Source organism: Cervus elaphus, chromosome 29, assembly GCF_910594005.1.
Source record: "Cervus elaphus chromosome 29, mCerEla1.1, whole genome shotgun sequence".
NCBI lineage: Eukaryota > Metazoa > Chordata > Mammalia > Artiodactyla > Cervidae > Cervus > Cervus elaphus.
Genome location: NC_057843.1, coordinates 48,860,344 through 48,873,814, shown reverse-complemented (window position 1 = coordinate 48,873,814; position 13,471 = coordinate 48,860,344). Strand labels below are relative to the sequence as shown.

The window sequence follows — 13,471 nt, the reverse complement described above, 5'->3', positions numbered from 1 at the left end:
CCAAATTATACAAGACTTTGGTAATATTAAAGCACTTGGCCTTAAAAAACCAGTCAAGCAAGTTCAGTCTAGACTAGGCATGGCTAAACAGATGTGAAAGCCCTTTGGGATTTTTAGCTCACCTAATAATAGCAAAAACAGCAACTATGTCTACAGTTAGCAGTGTGCTTTAAATATATGTTTCTCTTTTCCCAATAATTTTTTCTTTTACATGAAATATCCCCATGGGTGAGTTCAGTATGGCAGTGATTGTTTATTTCAGTTTCAGAGATAATGAACTGAAGACTAGAGACTTTAAGTTGTTCGCCCAGAGTCATGCGGTTATGAAATAGTAGAACTGAAATTGGGGCTCAGGGTTGAAATCTTGTGTATGATCTACCACATTTTATACTCCCCACAATGTCAGTAGGTAAAGGAAAGGACATGTTAAAGGGATCTCCCTTATACTTGCCTCTTCCTGTCATCAAGGAGAGTAACCAGGGAGTGGTGTAATAATCAAGAAGAAACAAGAGGAGGCAGCTAAGGGTTTACACATGAGTGAAATTAGGTCCTGAACTCCTATACAGTTGAGGGTTGATTTTAGTCATGGACATGGAGGGGCTGTTAGGTAGAGAGGCTCTTAGTGTGAATTGTAGAAGCATAGTTTTTCTGTCTTTATCAGACCTCAGAGATTAGTTAGTGAGTTCCTCTCTTCTTGTGGGTGAGGAACCCAAGAGGCAGTGGCTTTATAATATTTACCCAAGACTGACTAGTTAGTGGCATATCTCAGACTGGATCTTGCCAGTCTTGTTGGCTCTTTACTGTTGAACAGCTTCCTCTACTATATATTTTCATTTGGAAAGACTGAGATACATTCGTTAACACGAGAAGGCCTATTATAATCATAAAAATGTCCTTATTTGTGTTAAAAAAAATGAGTCACATGCCAGGGTACAGTGGAGACTTTGACATTGTACAGGTTTTCTGTGCTATCCATTGTACCTGCTGACTGGGTGTGTTACAACTGCCTCATTTATCTTATGACAAGTCCTTGAATATTCATTTCTCATTGAGAAGCAAAAGCCTTCATTTCTAAAGCTAGGTGACTAGAAGGCTCCCACTTTGTATCCTTTCAAAATGAGGAATAGTTTGCTTTACATGAGGAATTGACACTGGGTTTCCATTATAGCATATGAATAGTAAATTAATGGTGTAATGTTCTTTCATGCATGTTTCCTCTGAGATACTTGGAATTTTTCAGTTATTTTTCACCCCTTGCGTGTGCACAACTGCATTACCCTACTGAAAAGTTTTCCCTCTTATTAGTGAAAAAAAGAATTTTTTAAACTGTGTGATTTTTGACATTAATGAAGAATGTTTCACTTAATTCATTAGTGCAAAAGCAAATTTTTGAAAGCATTTCTTTGCTAGTTCTCAAAATGTATGGGTTTCTGTTTTTCAACTATTACAGATAACCATCTTTGATGCTGATTCTGAGGAGTCACAGGACCTTGATTTAGCAATCCTAACAGCTCTGCTAAAGGGTGAGTGTCTCAATAAGGTTCTACTTGTTCTTCCTTCCCTCTTTTCACACTCATGGCACTTTGTGCTTTTTATGTTGATATTGTAAATAGAATATGTGATCCCTTTCTTTTACCCTAGGCACGAATTTATCAGCATCAGAACAATTGAATCTGGCAATGGCTTGGGACAGAATGGACATTGCCAAGAAACATATCCTAATTTATGGACAACATTGGAAGGTATAATGAAAATGAATTTATTTTGAAGAAATGTGTTGTGCGTTGGTTTGTTTGGGAGGGACCAAAGGGAAAACTGGAGGAAAGATAGGTTGTTTCGGGGAGGGAGGTGGCATCTCTGATGCTGGGTACACATGATCACTAAGACATTTCTTTTGTCTACTTTGCCTTCTTGGAAACAGTTTTTTCTATGAATCTGCAGCCTAATTGAAGTTGACAAAAGACGTTGGGGGAAAGGCAGATGAAAGGGTTTTTTATTCACTTTTTGAATGGGCAGATTTTTATACTGTTATTTAAAACTTAAAGTTTATCTTATTTTTTTGCCTTCAAATATAATGCGTACTCATAGTAGAAATTAGTGAAAACAGAGAAAAACAGAAAGAAGAAAGATTATCCATAGTGCTAATGCTAATCACTATTAACATTTCATTTAAAAAAATTATAGCTGTGACCACACCACAGGTGTGTTATATTGGGGTTTAACTAATTAATGCACATTGTTTAAAATGTCAAATGGTACTAAAAAGCTACCAAAAATACAGCAATTCTTTACCCTGCAAACCACAAGAGCCAAAAACTGAAAATTTTTGGACTGCTCTGGCATTTATAAATCTCCATATCTCTAAATAATAAGTCATATTGTTGTTTTCTGATTCCTTTTAATAATTTATTTTATTAAACTTTGTTTTTTTTAATTTATTTTTAACTGAAGGATAATTGCTTTACAATATTGGTTTCATTTCTTCCGTACATCAACATGAATTAGCTTAATTCATGTACATATGAATTATGTGTGTATGTCCCCTCCCTGTTGAACTTCCCTCCTACCTCCTACCCTTTCCCACCCCTCTAGATTGTTACAGAGCCCTGGTTTGAGTTCTCCAAGTTATTATTTTTTTAAACTTTAAAAAATTGTATTTATTTATTTGGCTGCACTGGGTCTTAGTTGCAGCATGTGGGAACTTTAGTTGAGGCATGCAGTTTCTCAGTTGTGGCATGTGGGATCTAGTTCCTGAGCAGGGGTTGAATCTGGGCCCCCTGCATTGGGAGCAAGGAGTCTTAGCCATTGGCCCGCCAGGGAAGCCCCTCTGATTAACTTTAAGACCTCTTAACCCTTCTGTCTGTGGCCCTCGCTGCTGCCATCTGGACTGGTTGCCTGCTCCTCCTGGTGCTGAGCTGTTATTCTTCATCATCTTGGAGATGCCCTCCTTGGTTAGAACACCTGTCTTCTATATCCCCTGTTTTGTTCTTTCTTGGTTTACTCCTTTATTTGATCTTTTCTGAGAAAGAGAATATGGGAGATAAAAATACTGAGGCCTCATATGTTTGGATATATTTTAGTTTAAGATGAGACTAATTTTCTCAGTGAATTTTGAATGCTTAGCTTCTAGTACCCAGCAGTGACTGTTGAGAAGTAAAAAATCTTTCTGTTTTTTGACCCTTTGTGACCATTTCTTTCTTCTCTGGGCTTAAAAAGAAATCTTCCTGTGTTTCAATGTCCTGAGATTTCACCAGGATGTGTGTGTGTTGTTTTAACTTTATATCCATTACAGTGGACACTTGCTTTCAACTTGGCACTTACGGGTTTCCATTCTGGGGAGCTTCCTCTCCTGTTTCCTCTGCTTTCTTTCAGGAATTTTATCATTTAAAAGTTAGATCTATGGACTCCTCCTCTAATCTTATCTTTTCCTCCTCTCTTCTATATCTTTTCTTCGGTATATTCCTTGAAGTTTAATTTTCCATGCCTTGTATGTAGCTTTTTGTTTCTGGTGCTTCTGTGCTCAGGTTGCTTAGTTGAGTCTGAGGCTTCGTGGCTCCATGAACTGTAGTTTGCCAGTTTCCTCTGTCCATGGAATTCTGTAGGCAAGAATACTGGAGTGGGTTGCCATTCGCTAGGGAGTTTGCCCCACCCGGGGATCGAACCTGTGTCTCTTGCATCTTCTGCGTTGGCAGGCAGATTCTTTACAACTAGTGCCACCTTGTTTCTGGTAGCATGTTATTAATTTCTAAGGGTAAATTTGTTGTCTTTTTAAAAATAGCATCCTGTATATATTTTCTTTTGTTTTTTTTGGAGGCTATTTATGATTGTTCTTTTGAAGTTTTCTTCTTCCTTTATTGTCTGATTCTTCCTAGTTGATGTTTTTTGATCGTTTAGCCTGTACTCTTTTTTAAGAGTAGATGAAAGGAAGATCATTAGAAATTCCAAGCCTGTAGATTTGAGCTTCACAATAGGGTGATCTGGCTGCCATTTGTTGGGAGACTTGCAGTGCTAGCATATTCATATATTTTCCTCTTGCATTCATCACTATCAGAAAGAAATCCTCCAGTCTCCTGCTTAGAAGGTATAAGCCTTGTTGTTATTGTTAGGGAAGTCAGTAGGGGAAGATGAGTGAAAAGGTCCCAGTGTTAGCAATTTATGCTGCTAAAATTCTATTGCATAGATTGTTTGGTTCTTTGCTCTTTTTCCAGTTTCTGGGGACTTCTTTTCTGGTTTCCTGGGAACTGCTAAGTCAATTACCATTTGGCCATCTGCTTTCCAACTTCTGAAATATTTCACTTTTGACCTCCTTGTTCTTGTGGATTCTGTTTTTTTCCCTGAAACCCTTTACTATAATTTTAGTGAAGTTTTAGGTGGTATTAAAAGTAAATGCATGTTTAATTTGCCATTATACCCAGAAATCAGGTATAGTTTAAAAGGGAACATGCCAGGTTACCAAAAAAAAAAAAAAAAGAATAGAAGGAGAAGAAAGAAAGAAAAGAAGAGACCTTGGCTTTTTATTAGAATTGTATTAACTTTAAACATTAATTCGGGAAACATTGAGATCTTTACCATAGTCAGTCTTTTCATCCAAGAACACATTTATTCAAAAGGTCTTTTAGGTCTTTGGTTTACTTTTTGTTATTTCCTCACTTAGGTCCTGAACATTTCTTAGTAAGATTGTGTTTTATGATAATTTTTGTCTGTATAGTTTTGAGTTCAAATACATGTAACTCTTTAGTTATTTCTGCTTTCTTAATTGTTTCTGTATCTCTTTTTTATCTCTCCCCTCTGAAGCCTGGCTCTCTGGAACAAGCAATGTTAGATGCCTTGGTGATGGATCGAGTTGATTTTGTGAAGCTCTTAATAGAGTATGGAGTGAACCTCCATCGCTTTCTTACCATCTCCCGACTGGAAGAGCTCTATAATACAGTGAGTATTGGAACAATTTATCAGTTACAGCCTTAAGATTACTTATTAATTAGCTACACTTAGCTTCAGCTGTATCTTGAATGTTCAAATTTCCTTCAGTGCTTATGTACAAAGATAGCTTATAAAGAGACAGACTTTTCAACCAAAGAAGAAACATTCTTAGCAAATCCTAGGACCATTTCTGCATTTCCCACTTTAAATAATTATACAGAATAGAAGCATAAACTGATTTCAGAAATAGGATATAGTAACCCCATAATTAAAGCCAAAGATGGGAATAAGAACAAATTGCTTGTATTGAGTAATAGAGCACTTCAATCTAGGGACACTATTAAAATTTTGTTCCTGCAATTTTCCTATACAAACCTTTTATTGAAACTAGACTGGCTTACTCCTTATAAAAAGACATGAATACTCAAGTCAAGCACCCTTCCTGAGGTGTTCTTCCTTGCCTTTGGATCTTACCCTTTCTTTAAAGCCCTGTCTTCTTGATCACGCCATAGTCTTTTGATCTCTATAGATCTTCTTGATCACTCCATAGATCACTCCAAATCACTTCATAATAATACAGAGTATTTGCCATTGTTTTGAATATACTCTTCATATTGTTGAGTTTTTTTTGGTGTAAGTACCACACTCTTATATTAGGTTGTAAAAATTCTGTGAAGAAAGTACTTATATTCTTTGTTGAATCCCTCAGTAACTTGAATGAATGTAGCCAGTGCTCAACCAGTATTTGCTGATGCAATGTAATTGTGTGATGGAATTTGTAATTGGGTGATTTATAAATAATAAAAGATAGTTATAGATTTTTAAAATTTGTTTCTGCCTCTTGTCACAAGGTTAATTAAGGCCTTCCTTACTACCTAGGTATATACATTGTGCGCTGAAAAATATTTCAGTCTAATTATGTCTTCTCTTGGGAAATACCTTCCTTAGAATTAATTTGGCTTAAGCTTCATTACTAAAGGTGTTGAAGAAAATTTTCAATATTCTGGATTATTTATACATTCTGAAATAAAGGTATTTTATTTCTCCCCAACACATGGTAATTAAAATTCTTCCTTTTTTATTTATTACAGAAACAAGGACCAACCAATATGCTCTTGCATCATCTTGTCCAAGATGTAAAACAGGTAACCTAATTATGAAGGTGTGCAAATTTCTTCTTGTGTTGTCTTAGCTTTGTGGTGAAGTGTTGCCAAATTTTGCTTTGTAAAAAATAGTGTTGGATTTTCTAGTGAATTACCTATCCTCTTTGACTCTGAACAGTTGTGACTCTGAACAGTTTTAACTAAACCACACTCAGAATTTTTTCTGTAATTTACTTTGTGTTTCAAAAGATTTGACCCGGGAGCAGTCTCTAAGCTATCTGAGTTGCTGCCTCCCCAGCTGCAGTCCTCATTTTGCCCCAAATAAAACTTAACTCACAACTCTCAAAAAAAAAAAAAAAAAAAGATTTGACCCACCAAGTTAGTGGCATGAGCAAATAATTATTTCCTCTTATAAAACATGATTTGTAAACATAGAAACTTCCAGGCAGAATTTCAGCTTAACATGATATAACAATATTGCCAATGATGATAATAATACCTGTTGAAAATGAAACTTTCTGGTTGTGTTATCTTTACTGAAGGACTAGCATGTGATTTCTGTTGTTTTGTTCTTGTTTTGACTGTTATTGATAATTCAGGGGCTCTCACTTCTTTTGTGAGTCTATGTGTTGTTCTAGGGAACCAGGACCAATCCACTAGTCCCATCTTTGCTTATATTTTACTCATGCTGTTCTCATATCACCCTGAGTTAAGTCAGACATAAAATCATCTCTGACCTCCCATTAGTTACTAAAACGTTCTGAGTTTAACAGACTTTTTTTGCCTTAATTCTAAAGTCTAATACATTAGTGGGGAGAGTGTGGGCTTTCTGATTATGCTGACTTGGTGAGAGAACCAGAGTGAAAGGACTGTGGAGGAAGGTATTTAGTTGGCAAATCAGTAATAAGCAAAAGTGTCCATGCTGATGTAAATTTAGTGTGCATTGCTTTATGCTGGGTCAAAATAATTTTCCTTAGATTCTTTCCTTAAACTCTGATTCTATGACAGTTTTCTTCTAAACTGAAGAAAAAGGAATGAAATAGTTAGATATGCTTTTAACTAGCCGAAAAATGAGAGCATTTTTTGTGTTCCTTACAAAAGTAAATTATAATGTGAAAAAGAAATTAAATTATTTATATTTATTTACATACATAACCTTATTTCTTATTCAAAGCTTTGGGAATGTTATTCATAGACTGTTCATTTCAAGGATCTTATTCATCATTGTGTGCCTTTAAAAGTATACTGTGTATGCATGGTAGTTCAGAAGAGGCGCTAAGGTGGGTTTTAAGGGGTCAAAATAATTTTCGTTTAGGCTAATACCATGTATTTGAAAATCTGCTGTTCAGGGCTCCTACTAACCATAACCTTTGTCTTGGCACAGCCTCGTGTTTTGATATCTCATTTTGTTTCACCATTTCATGTTCCTTACTTCATTTGTTTTACTTCCTTTCATCTTCTTGTTTTGTGTGTGATGTTATAACCATTTCAATAGAGAGGCTTAAGATTGTAACCTAATGTTTATTTTGGATTCTCCAGTGTCTTCTCCAGTGATTATACTTCTGTTATAGTAGTTCTGCCATTGCCAGTTAAAAAAATCTTTTATGCTGTCTTTAAATGTATTTTATTCTGAAAGTGTGTGTATGCATGAGAAAGAGAGGAAAAGAGTCAATGTGCTCTTATAAGCAGACATTCTGTGAAATTAAAAACATATTAAGGCTAAGTAATTTTTCCCATTTGAACAAGCAGATTGTAACAGCAGCTGATTGTATTAATTCATAAATTGATTTTGTTATTGTTTTGTTATTAGTGATAACTCGGGGTCTCTCACTTCTTTTGTGAGTCTAAGCATTGTTCTAGGGTTAAAGAATATGAGTTTCCCTCTTTGGTTATGTCCTAGTTACATGACAAAAGAGAGACAAAGAGAACTGACAGTTATAATTTGTTACGTGTTTTTGTTGCAGCATACCCTTCTCTCAGGCTATAGGATAACGCTGATTGACATTGGATTGGTAATAGAATACCTTATTGGTGGAGCATATCGCAGCAGCTACACTAGAAAAAATTTCAGAGCCCTCTACAACAACCTCTACAGAAAACATAAGGTAGCATAATTGAAAAGTACCCTTGTAGAACTGATGATTTCTAGGAGTTATACTTTTAGAAAAATGGTTTGGGAAGTTTAGGTGGGAAGAGTTTTCCAAATGGACATTCTGTTTATTGACAATTATTGAATATTTGCTCCATGTAAATTACTGTGCTAAGTGCTAGCATGCTGGCCTGGATGGATGTAGACTTGCAGTTTAGAAACTCTTAGAGGAAACAGACATGAAGAACTAGCCACAATACAAAACAGGATATAAAATGTGCTAAAATAAAATTGACATAGAAGTATGTGGTGAGAAAGTTTAGAGGGAGAGATGACTAGTTCTTTCCTCATCTTTCTTTTGAAAATACACAAGTGGAAAGCTTAATAGGATTGCATCTATAAACTCATAATAGTACATAGCCTGGAGATGACAAACTTGGAACGTATGTAGGGGTTATATTGGAAGATGTGTGTAGAGTGTACCATGTAAATATACATACTATATATACTTTATTTTCCATCATAGTTTTGAAAGTGTGAAAGTGGAGGTGTTAGTCACTCAGCCATGTCTGATTCTTTGCAACCCTATGAACTGTAATCCACTAGGCTCTTCTATCCATGGAATTCTCCAGGCAAGAATACTGGAGTGGGTTGCCATTTCCTTCTCCAGGGGAGCTTCCTGGATCTCCTGGGTCTCCTGCATTGCAGGCAGATTCTTTACTCTCTGAGCCACCAGGGAAGCGCCAGAATTAAAGTTGGTAGTTGGTTGGTTAGCAGAGAAAATATTGCTCATTTCTTAAAATTGCCTTTCCAGATTAGTAAATTGAAGAGCTTAGTTCTTTTGTTAATTAATAAGTAAATTTTAATTGTTCTATGCATTTGGAGGAAAGAAAAGCATGTAATGAAAGAGAGTGACTTAGATGGGGAAATCAGAGAACATCTCTGAGGAAATGACGTTTCAGTTAAGAATGGTGGTAGATCTAAGGTAGGCAAGAATGAAGGGAGGGCAGTGGAAGTGAGGGGACTAGTATACTCAGAAGCCTAGAGATGAGAGTGATTCTGGCTTGAAGAGCTAGTTCTTCTTGGGGAATAATGCAAGTGTTAGAAAAGATAGTTTGGGGCATTTTTGTTTGAAAGAAGAGCAGGGACAATACAAGGCTCAGTGCTGTGAACATCAAGGTATGGTTTTGCAGTGACCAGGAGGCCTTGGTCGCTGGACAACACCAGAAGTTTGTGAGGGATGATGCTGGAAAGATCACATGAAAAGTCTAGACTATCAAGCTCCTTTTGATCTTTATTTTAAAAGAATGGAGGGAAGTGAAAACCCAACTTGGCTTTAGATGAGGAAGCAAAACAGAAAGAAACCCAGTTCTCCCAGAGAAAATGTCCTTTATTGGAATTTCACAGACATAAGGATATACTTGAGGTATCAGCTCCTTCATTTAAACAAAATAAGCCTTGCTGTGAGGCTACCAGGGGCAGATAGAGGACTGACTGTGATGTTGGTGCAGTCCAGTGGGAAGCTTGCTGGCAGGTTCCTCTAATGCCCTTTCTAGAAATGGGTAGGAAATTGCCCATTTCTCTAACTATTTTCTAGTGAAGAAGTATAGAGTTTATTATGTTTCCTAGTAAATTAGATTATAGCAGTTACAAACTAGTGCCACTTGGGAAGCCTGAAAGCTTCATACTGACAAGCCATTAATTATATTGTTATTGGATCTAGCCATTGGAATTCCACTCCAATAGTGATATTATGTAACACCTGGAGACATTTCATAGCTTTCTAACTTAAGCTTAACCTTGGAGCTGCTTGTGAATGGGAACTTTCTCTTATCAGACCTGTGAATCTTTATTGCCTGTTTTGAACTTGTTCCAGGTATAGAACATCTGTTGATTCTAATGGAATTTCCACATAAAGAAGGAATGCAGATATATAATAGGGAACAAAAAAAGCATGTTCTTTAAGATGTTAGGAAATAAGAGTGTGCTTAATAAGAAGGGGTCATGAGAGGCTCTGGTTGGATGAGTAATTAATTACTAACCTTGGAAGAGAGACAGAACCATTGGATATTTGGTAGGATGCAATATTATATTTGGTTTTATTGTCTAGAAACAAAAGATTGTCACCACTTTCATTGTTACCATAATCATCTTTTTCCCTTTTTGTTTTGTTTTAAAAATAAAATAACACATGCCAGCAAATGACTACTCTCACTCAAAGCCTGTCCCAGCCTGCTCTTCACCGAAGATGCCGCTCAGGAAATAGAAAGGAGTCTACAGAGAGCACCCTGCATTCCCAGTTCATTAGAACTGCCCAACCTTACCAAGTCAAGGTACCACTTACTTATTTTAGATTTGAGAATAAAATTGTCCTTGAAGACTGAGATCTTTTCATCACTTTAAATTCAAGAATGGGGAATCCAGATAGAGGGACCATTTATAGGAACTGTAATGGTACAGTGGTACTAAGATGGTACAAGTCAAAAACATGATACAGCTGTTCTCTAACAATGACGAGCAAATGCCCAGGATGGGGAACTAAATGATCTCCAGGGCTGGCACCTCAGGCTGCCTTCCTTGTTCCCACCTCTGCCATGTCCAGATGATGACTCAGGAAGGCAGTCCATGGAATGGTACTAAAAAAATCCCCATTATACCTTCATCCTCCTTTCCTTAAGGCTAATTAGAGAGGTGACTGTTACCTTCTCCTTTGCTTTTCTCTTACACTGTCCTCTTGTATCTTCTTTTTTCCCCTTTGAAGTTTTTTTGAAATTAATTTTAACCTAATGTTACAGCATGGTAATGATAATGTATTTATGAATGTGTGTATGTGTGTGAGCAGAGTGATGCCCCTCTTCCCTGCACTACCTTAGTCCCACTTTGCTCTGGACATGAATGCTTTTGTTCAAGAGTTTCCAAAGAAATGGTTCTTATGTTGGCTGAAAGAGGCTTGCTTTTTAAGGCTCTTAGAATGAAAAGTTATATCATAAAATTACTGTTGGTCATAATCAATGAACACAAATTCCCGCTACTTATAGAAATAGAAGAAGCTTATTACAATTTTTGCTCTGATCTCCTTTAATTAAAAAAGAATAATTATTGAGTCTTATCATTTTCCAGGCATTATTTTGGGCTCTTGGTTGAATTCGAGATGCAGGTGGGCTGGAGAAGATATAATGATGACTAAGAAATGGTCCTGCCCTCCCCAAGAAGTAATCTCAGTGCAGTGTGATGAGCATTGAACTAGAGATACATGCAGAGTGATATAGAAGACTGTGGGGCTTTAGAGAATGGTTTTTGAGATGAGTTGTACAGGGTGGGTCTAACCAGGTAGAAAATGGTATTTCATTATTACCTATTACCATCACTCTGGAAATATAGCCAGAATAAAGGAGATCAGAATGAAAACCAATCTATTTGTAAGAATGATGGCAACACTAGTGTCATTTTACTAAGAGGAAAATAGTGGATCTATTTGTAAGGTAAGGTTAGAGGGTTTTTTTTTTTTATAGTTCTCATTTGTCTTATATGTAATTTCAGCCCATTTTCTTGAGAAATTGAAGACTGTTGTATAGTTAGTGATTTTTCTAAAGGTATAGAGTTTTAAGTTGTGTTAAGTTGTTTTATATTGTGTTAAGCTCTGTTAAGTTTTAAGCTGTGTAAACTTAAGTGGACTGGAGGTATCTTAGCCTAGGGACCCTGTAACTATTAGATACAACAAGAAATAGATGAATAAAAGGGCAAAGTTTTGGTTTCTGATTTATAAAGTTCTTCTATTATTTCCATCCTTTTTTCAGTGATTTTAAAAATATTTCTAAGATGCTCAGTGTCTTTTATCAGGTAAAACATCATGTATCTGAGTATTTGGACACCCATTCCTATTTTATAGGACTTCCCTGGTGGCTCAGTGGTAAAGAATCCACCTGCCAGTGCAGGAGACCTGGGTTCGATCCCTGGGTCAGGAAGATCCCCTGGAGAAGGAAATGGCAACCAACTCCAGTAGTGCTGCCTGGGAAATCCCATGGACAGAGGAACCTGACTGGCTACAGTTCATAGGGTCACAAAAGTTATAAAGTTCTACTATTATTTCCATCCTTTTTCTGTGATTTTACAAATATTTCTGAGATACTCAATGTCTTTTGTCAGGTAGAACATCATACATCTGAGTATTTGGACACCCATTCCTATTTTATATTCTAACAGGAAAAGTCTGTAGCCCTTCATAAATCAAGGAAGAAGTCAAAAGAAGAACAAAATATATCAGATGACCCTGATTCTACTGGCTTTATTTATCCTTATAATGACCTGCTGGTGTGGGCTGTGCTCATGAAAAGGCAGAAGATGGCCATGTTCTTCTGGCAGCATGGTGAGGAGGCCACGGTCAAGGCAGTGATTGCTTGTATCCTCTACCGAGCAATGGCCCGGGAAGCCAAGGAGAGCAACATGGTGGATGATGCCTCCGAAGAACTGAAAAATTACTCAAAGTAGGAGTTCTCCCTTCACCTCATACTTAACATCGACACTTCTTAGAATGGTTAGAAACGTTTATCTTCCTCACCCTAGAACTTGTAAGAGGTGTGGACTTACAGCGGTGCGTTTCATGGACTCTTCCATAGATAAGGCTCTTGAGATATTTTAAGGACTAAAGGAAAGAGAGGTGGCCCTTAGTTCAGGAGACTTGGGTTCTTGTCCTGGGGCCAGCTCTTTACTAACCGTCAAATGACTTGCCCAGATTGTGGGACTTTAGTTTCTTTTTTTTTTTAATTTAAAAATTCTTTTTGGCTTCACCACATGGCATGTGGGATCTTAGTTTCTCAACCAGGGACAGAACCTGTGCCTCCTGCAGTGGAATTTTGGATTCTTAACCACTGGACCGCCAGGGAAGTCCTGGGACTTTAAACTATAAAATGTTCAATGAATGATTTTGGAAATCCCTCCTGACTATCAAACTCTTTGATACTAAGTTATGTTAAAAATTGTTGTTTACTTTAAGGACCTCTCAGACAGGAAAACAGGTAAATATATTATATATTAAATGCCAGAGAGTGATGATGGAAGATAGAAAAGTTAGGAATGTTTTGTTTTTTTTTATTTACTAATGCATGACGGTAGTAGGGAAAGAAGAGAAACTAGAGTTAGTTAATAGAAACTAATTTACAATTTTTATTTAAAAAAATTTCAGAGAATGACAGTGTCTATGTTTTAGAGAAAACAACCTCCCAGAAGATATCCTGGGGGTGTCCACAGGTCTAGCTTCTTACTTAAGTCATCTGTGTATTTTGTAAAATCTTAAAAAAAATATATAGGAGTGAAGGGTTTCCACAGTTTTTCCTTAAATGATAGTTTGATTTTGAATAGT

At 36.6% G+C, this 13,471-nt stretch overlaps 1 protein-coding gene across 3 annotated transcripts in view; it reads left to right on the top strand.

Annotated features, from left to right (window-relative positions):
- The window catches only part of TRPM6 (transient receptor potential cation channel subfamily M member 6), a 174,724-nt gene that overhangs the window by 96,914 nt on the left and 64,339 nt on the right, over positions 1–13,471 (top strand). For all 3 annotated transcript variants that reach the window (XM_043891277.1, XM_043891278.1, XM_043891276.1), the window contains 7 exons: positions 1,451–1,523; positions 1,642–1,742; positions 4,795–4,929; positions 6,012–6,065; positions 7,988–8,128; positions 10,311–10,445; positions 12,316–12,596. In XM_043891277.1, coding sequence (XP_043747212.1) covers positions 1,451–1,523; positions 1,642–1,742; positions 4,795–4,929; positions 6,012–6,065; positions 7,988–8,128; positions 10,311–10,445; positions 12,316–12,596 — 920 coding nt within the window. The remainder of the gene's footprint in view (positions 1–1,450; positions 1,524–1,641; positions 1,743–4,794; positions 4,930–6,011; positions 6,066–7,987; positions 8,129–10,310; positions 10,446–12,315; positions 12,597–13,471) is intronic.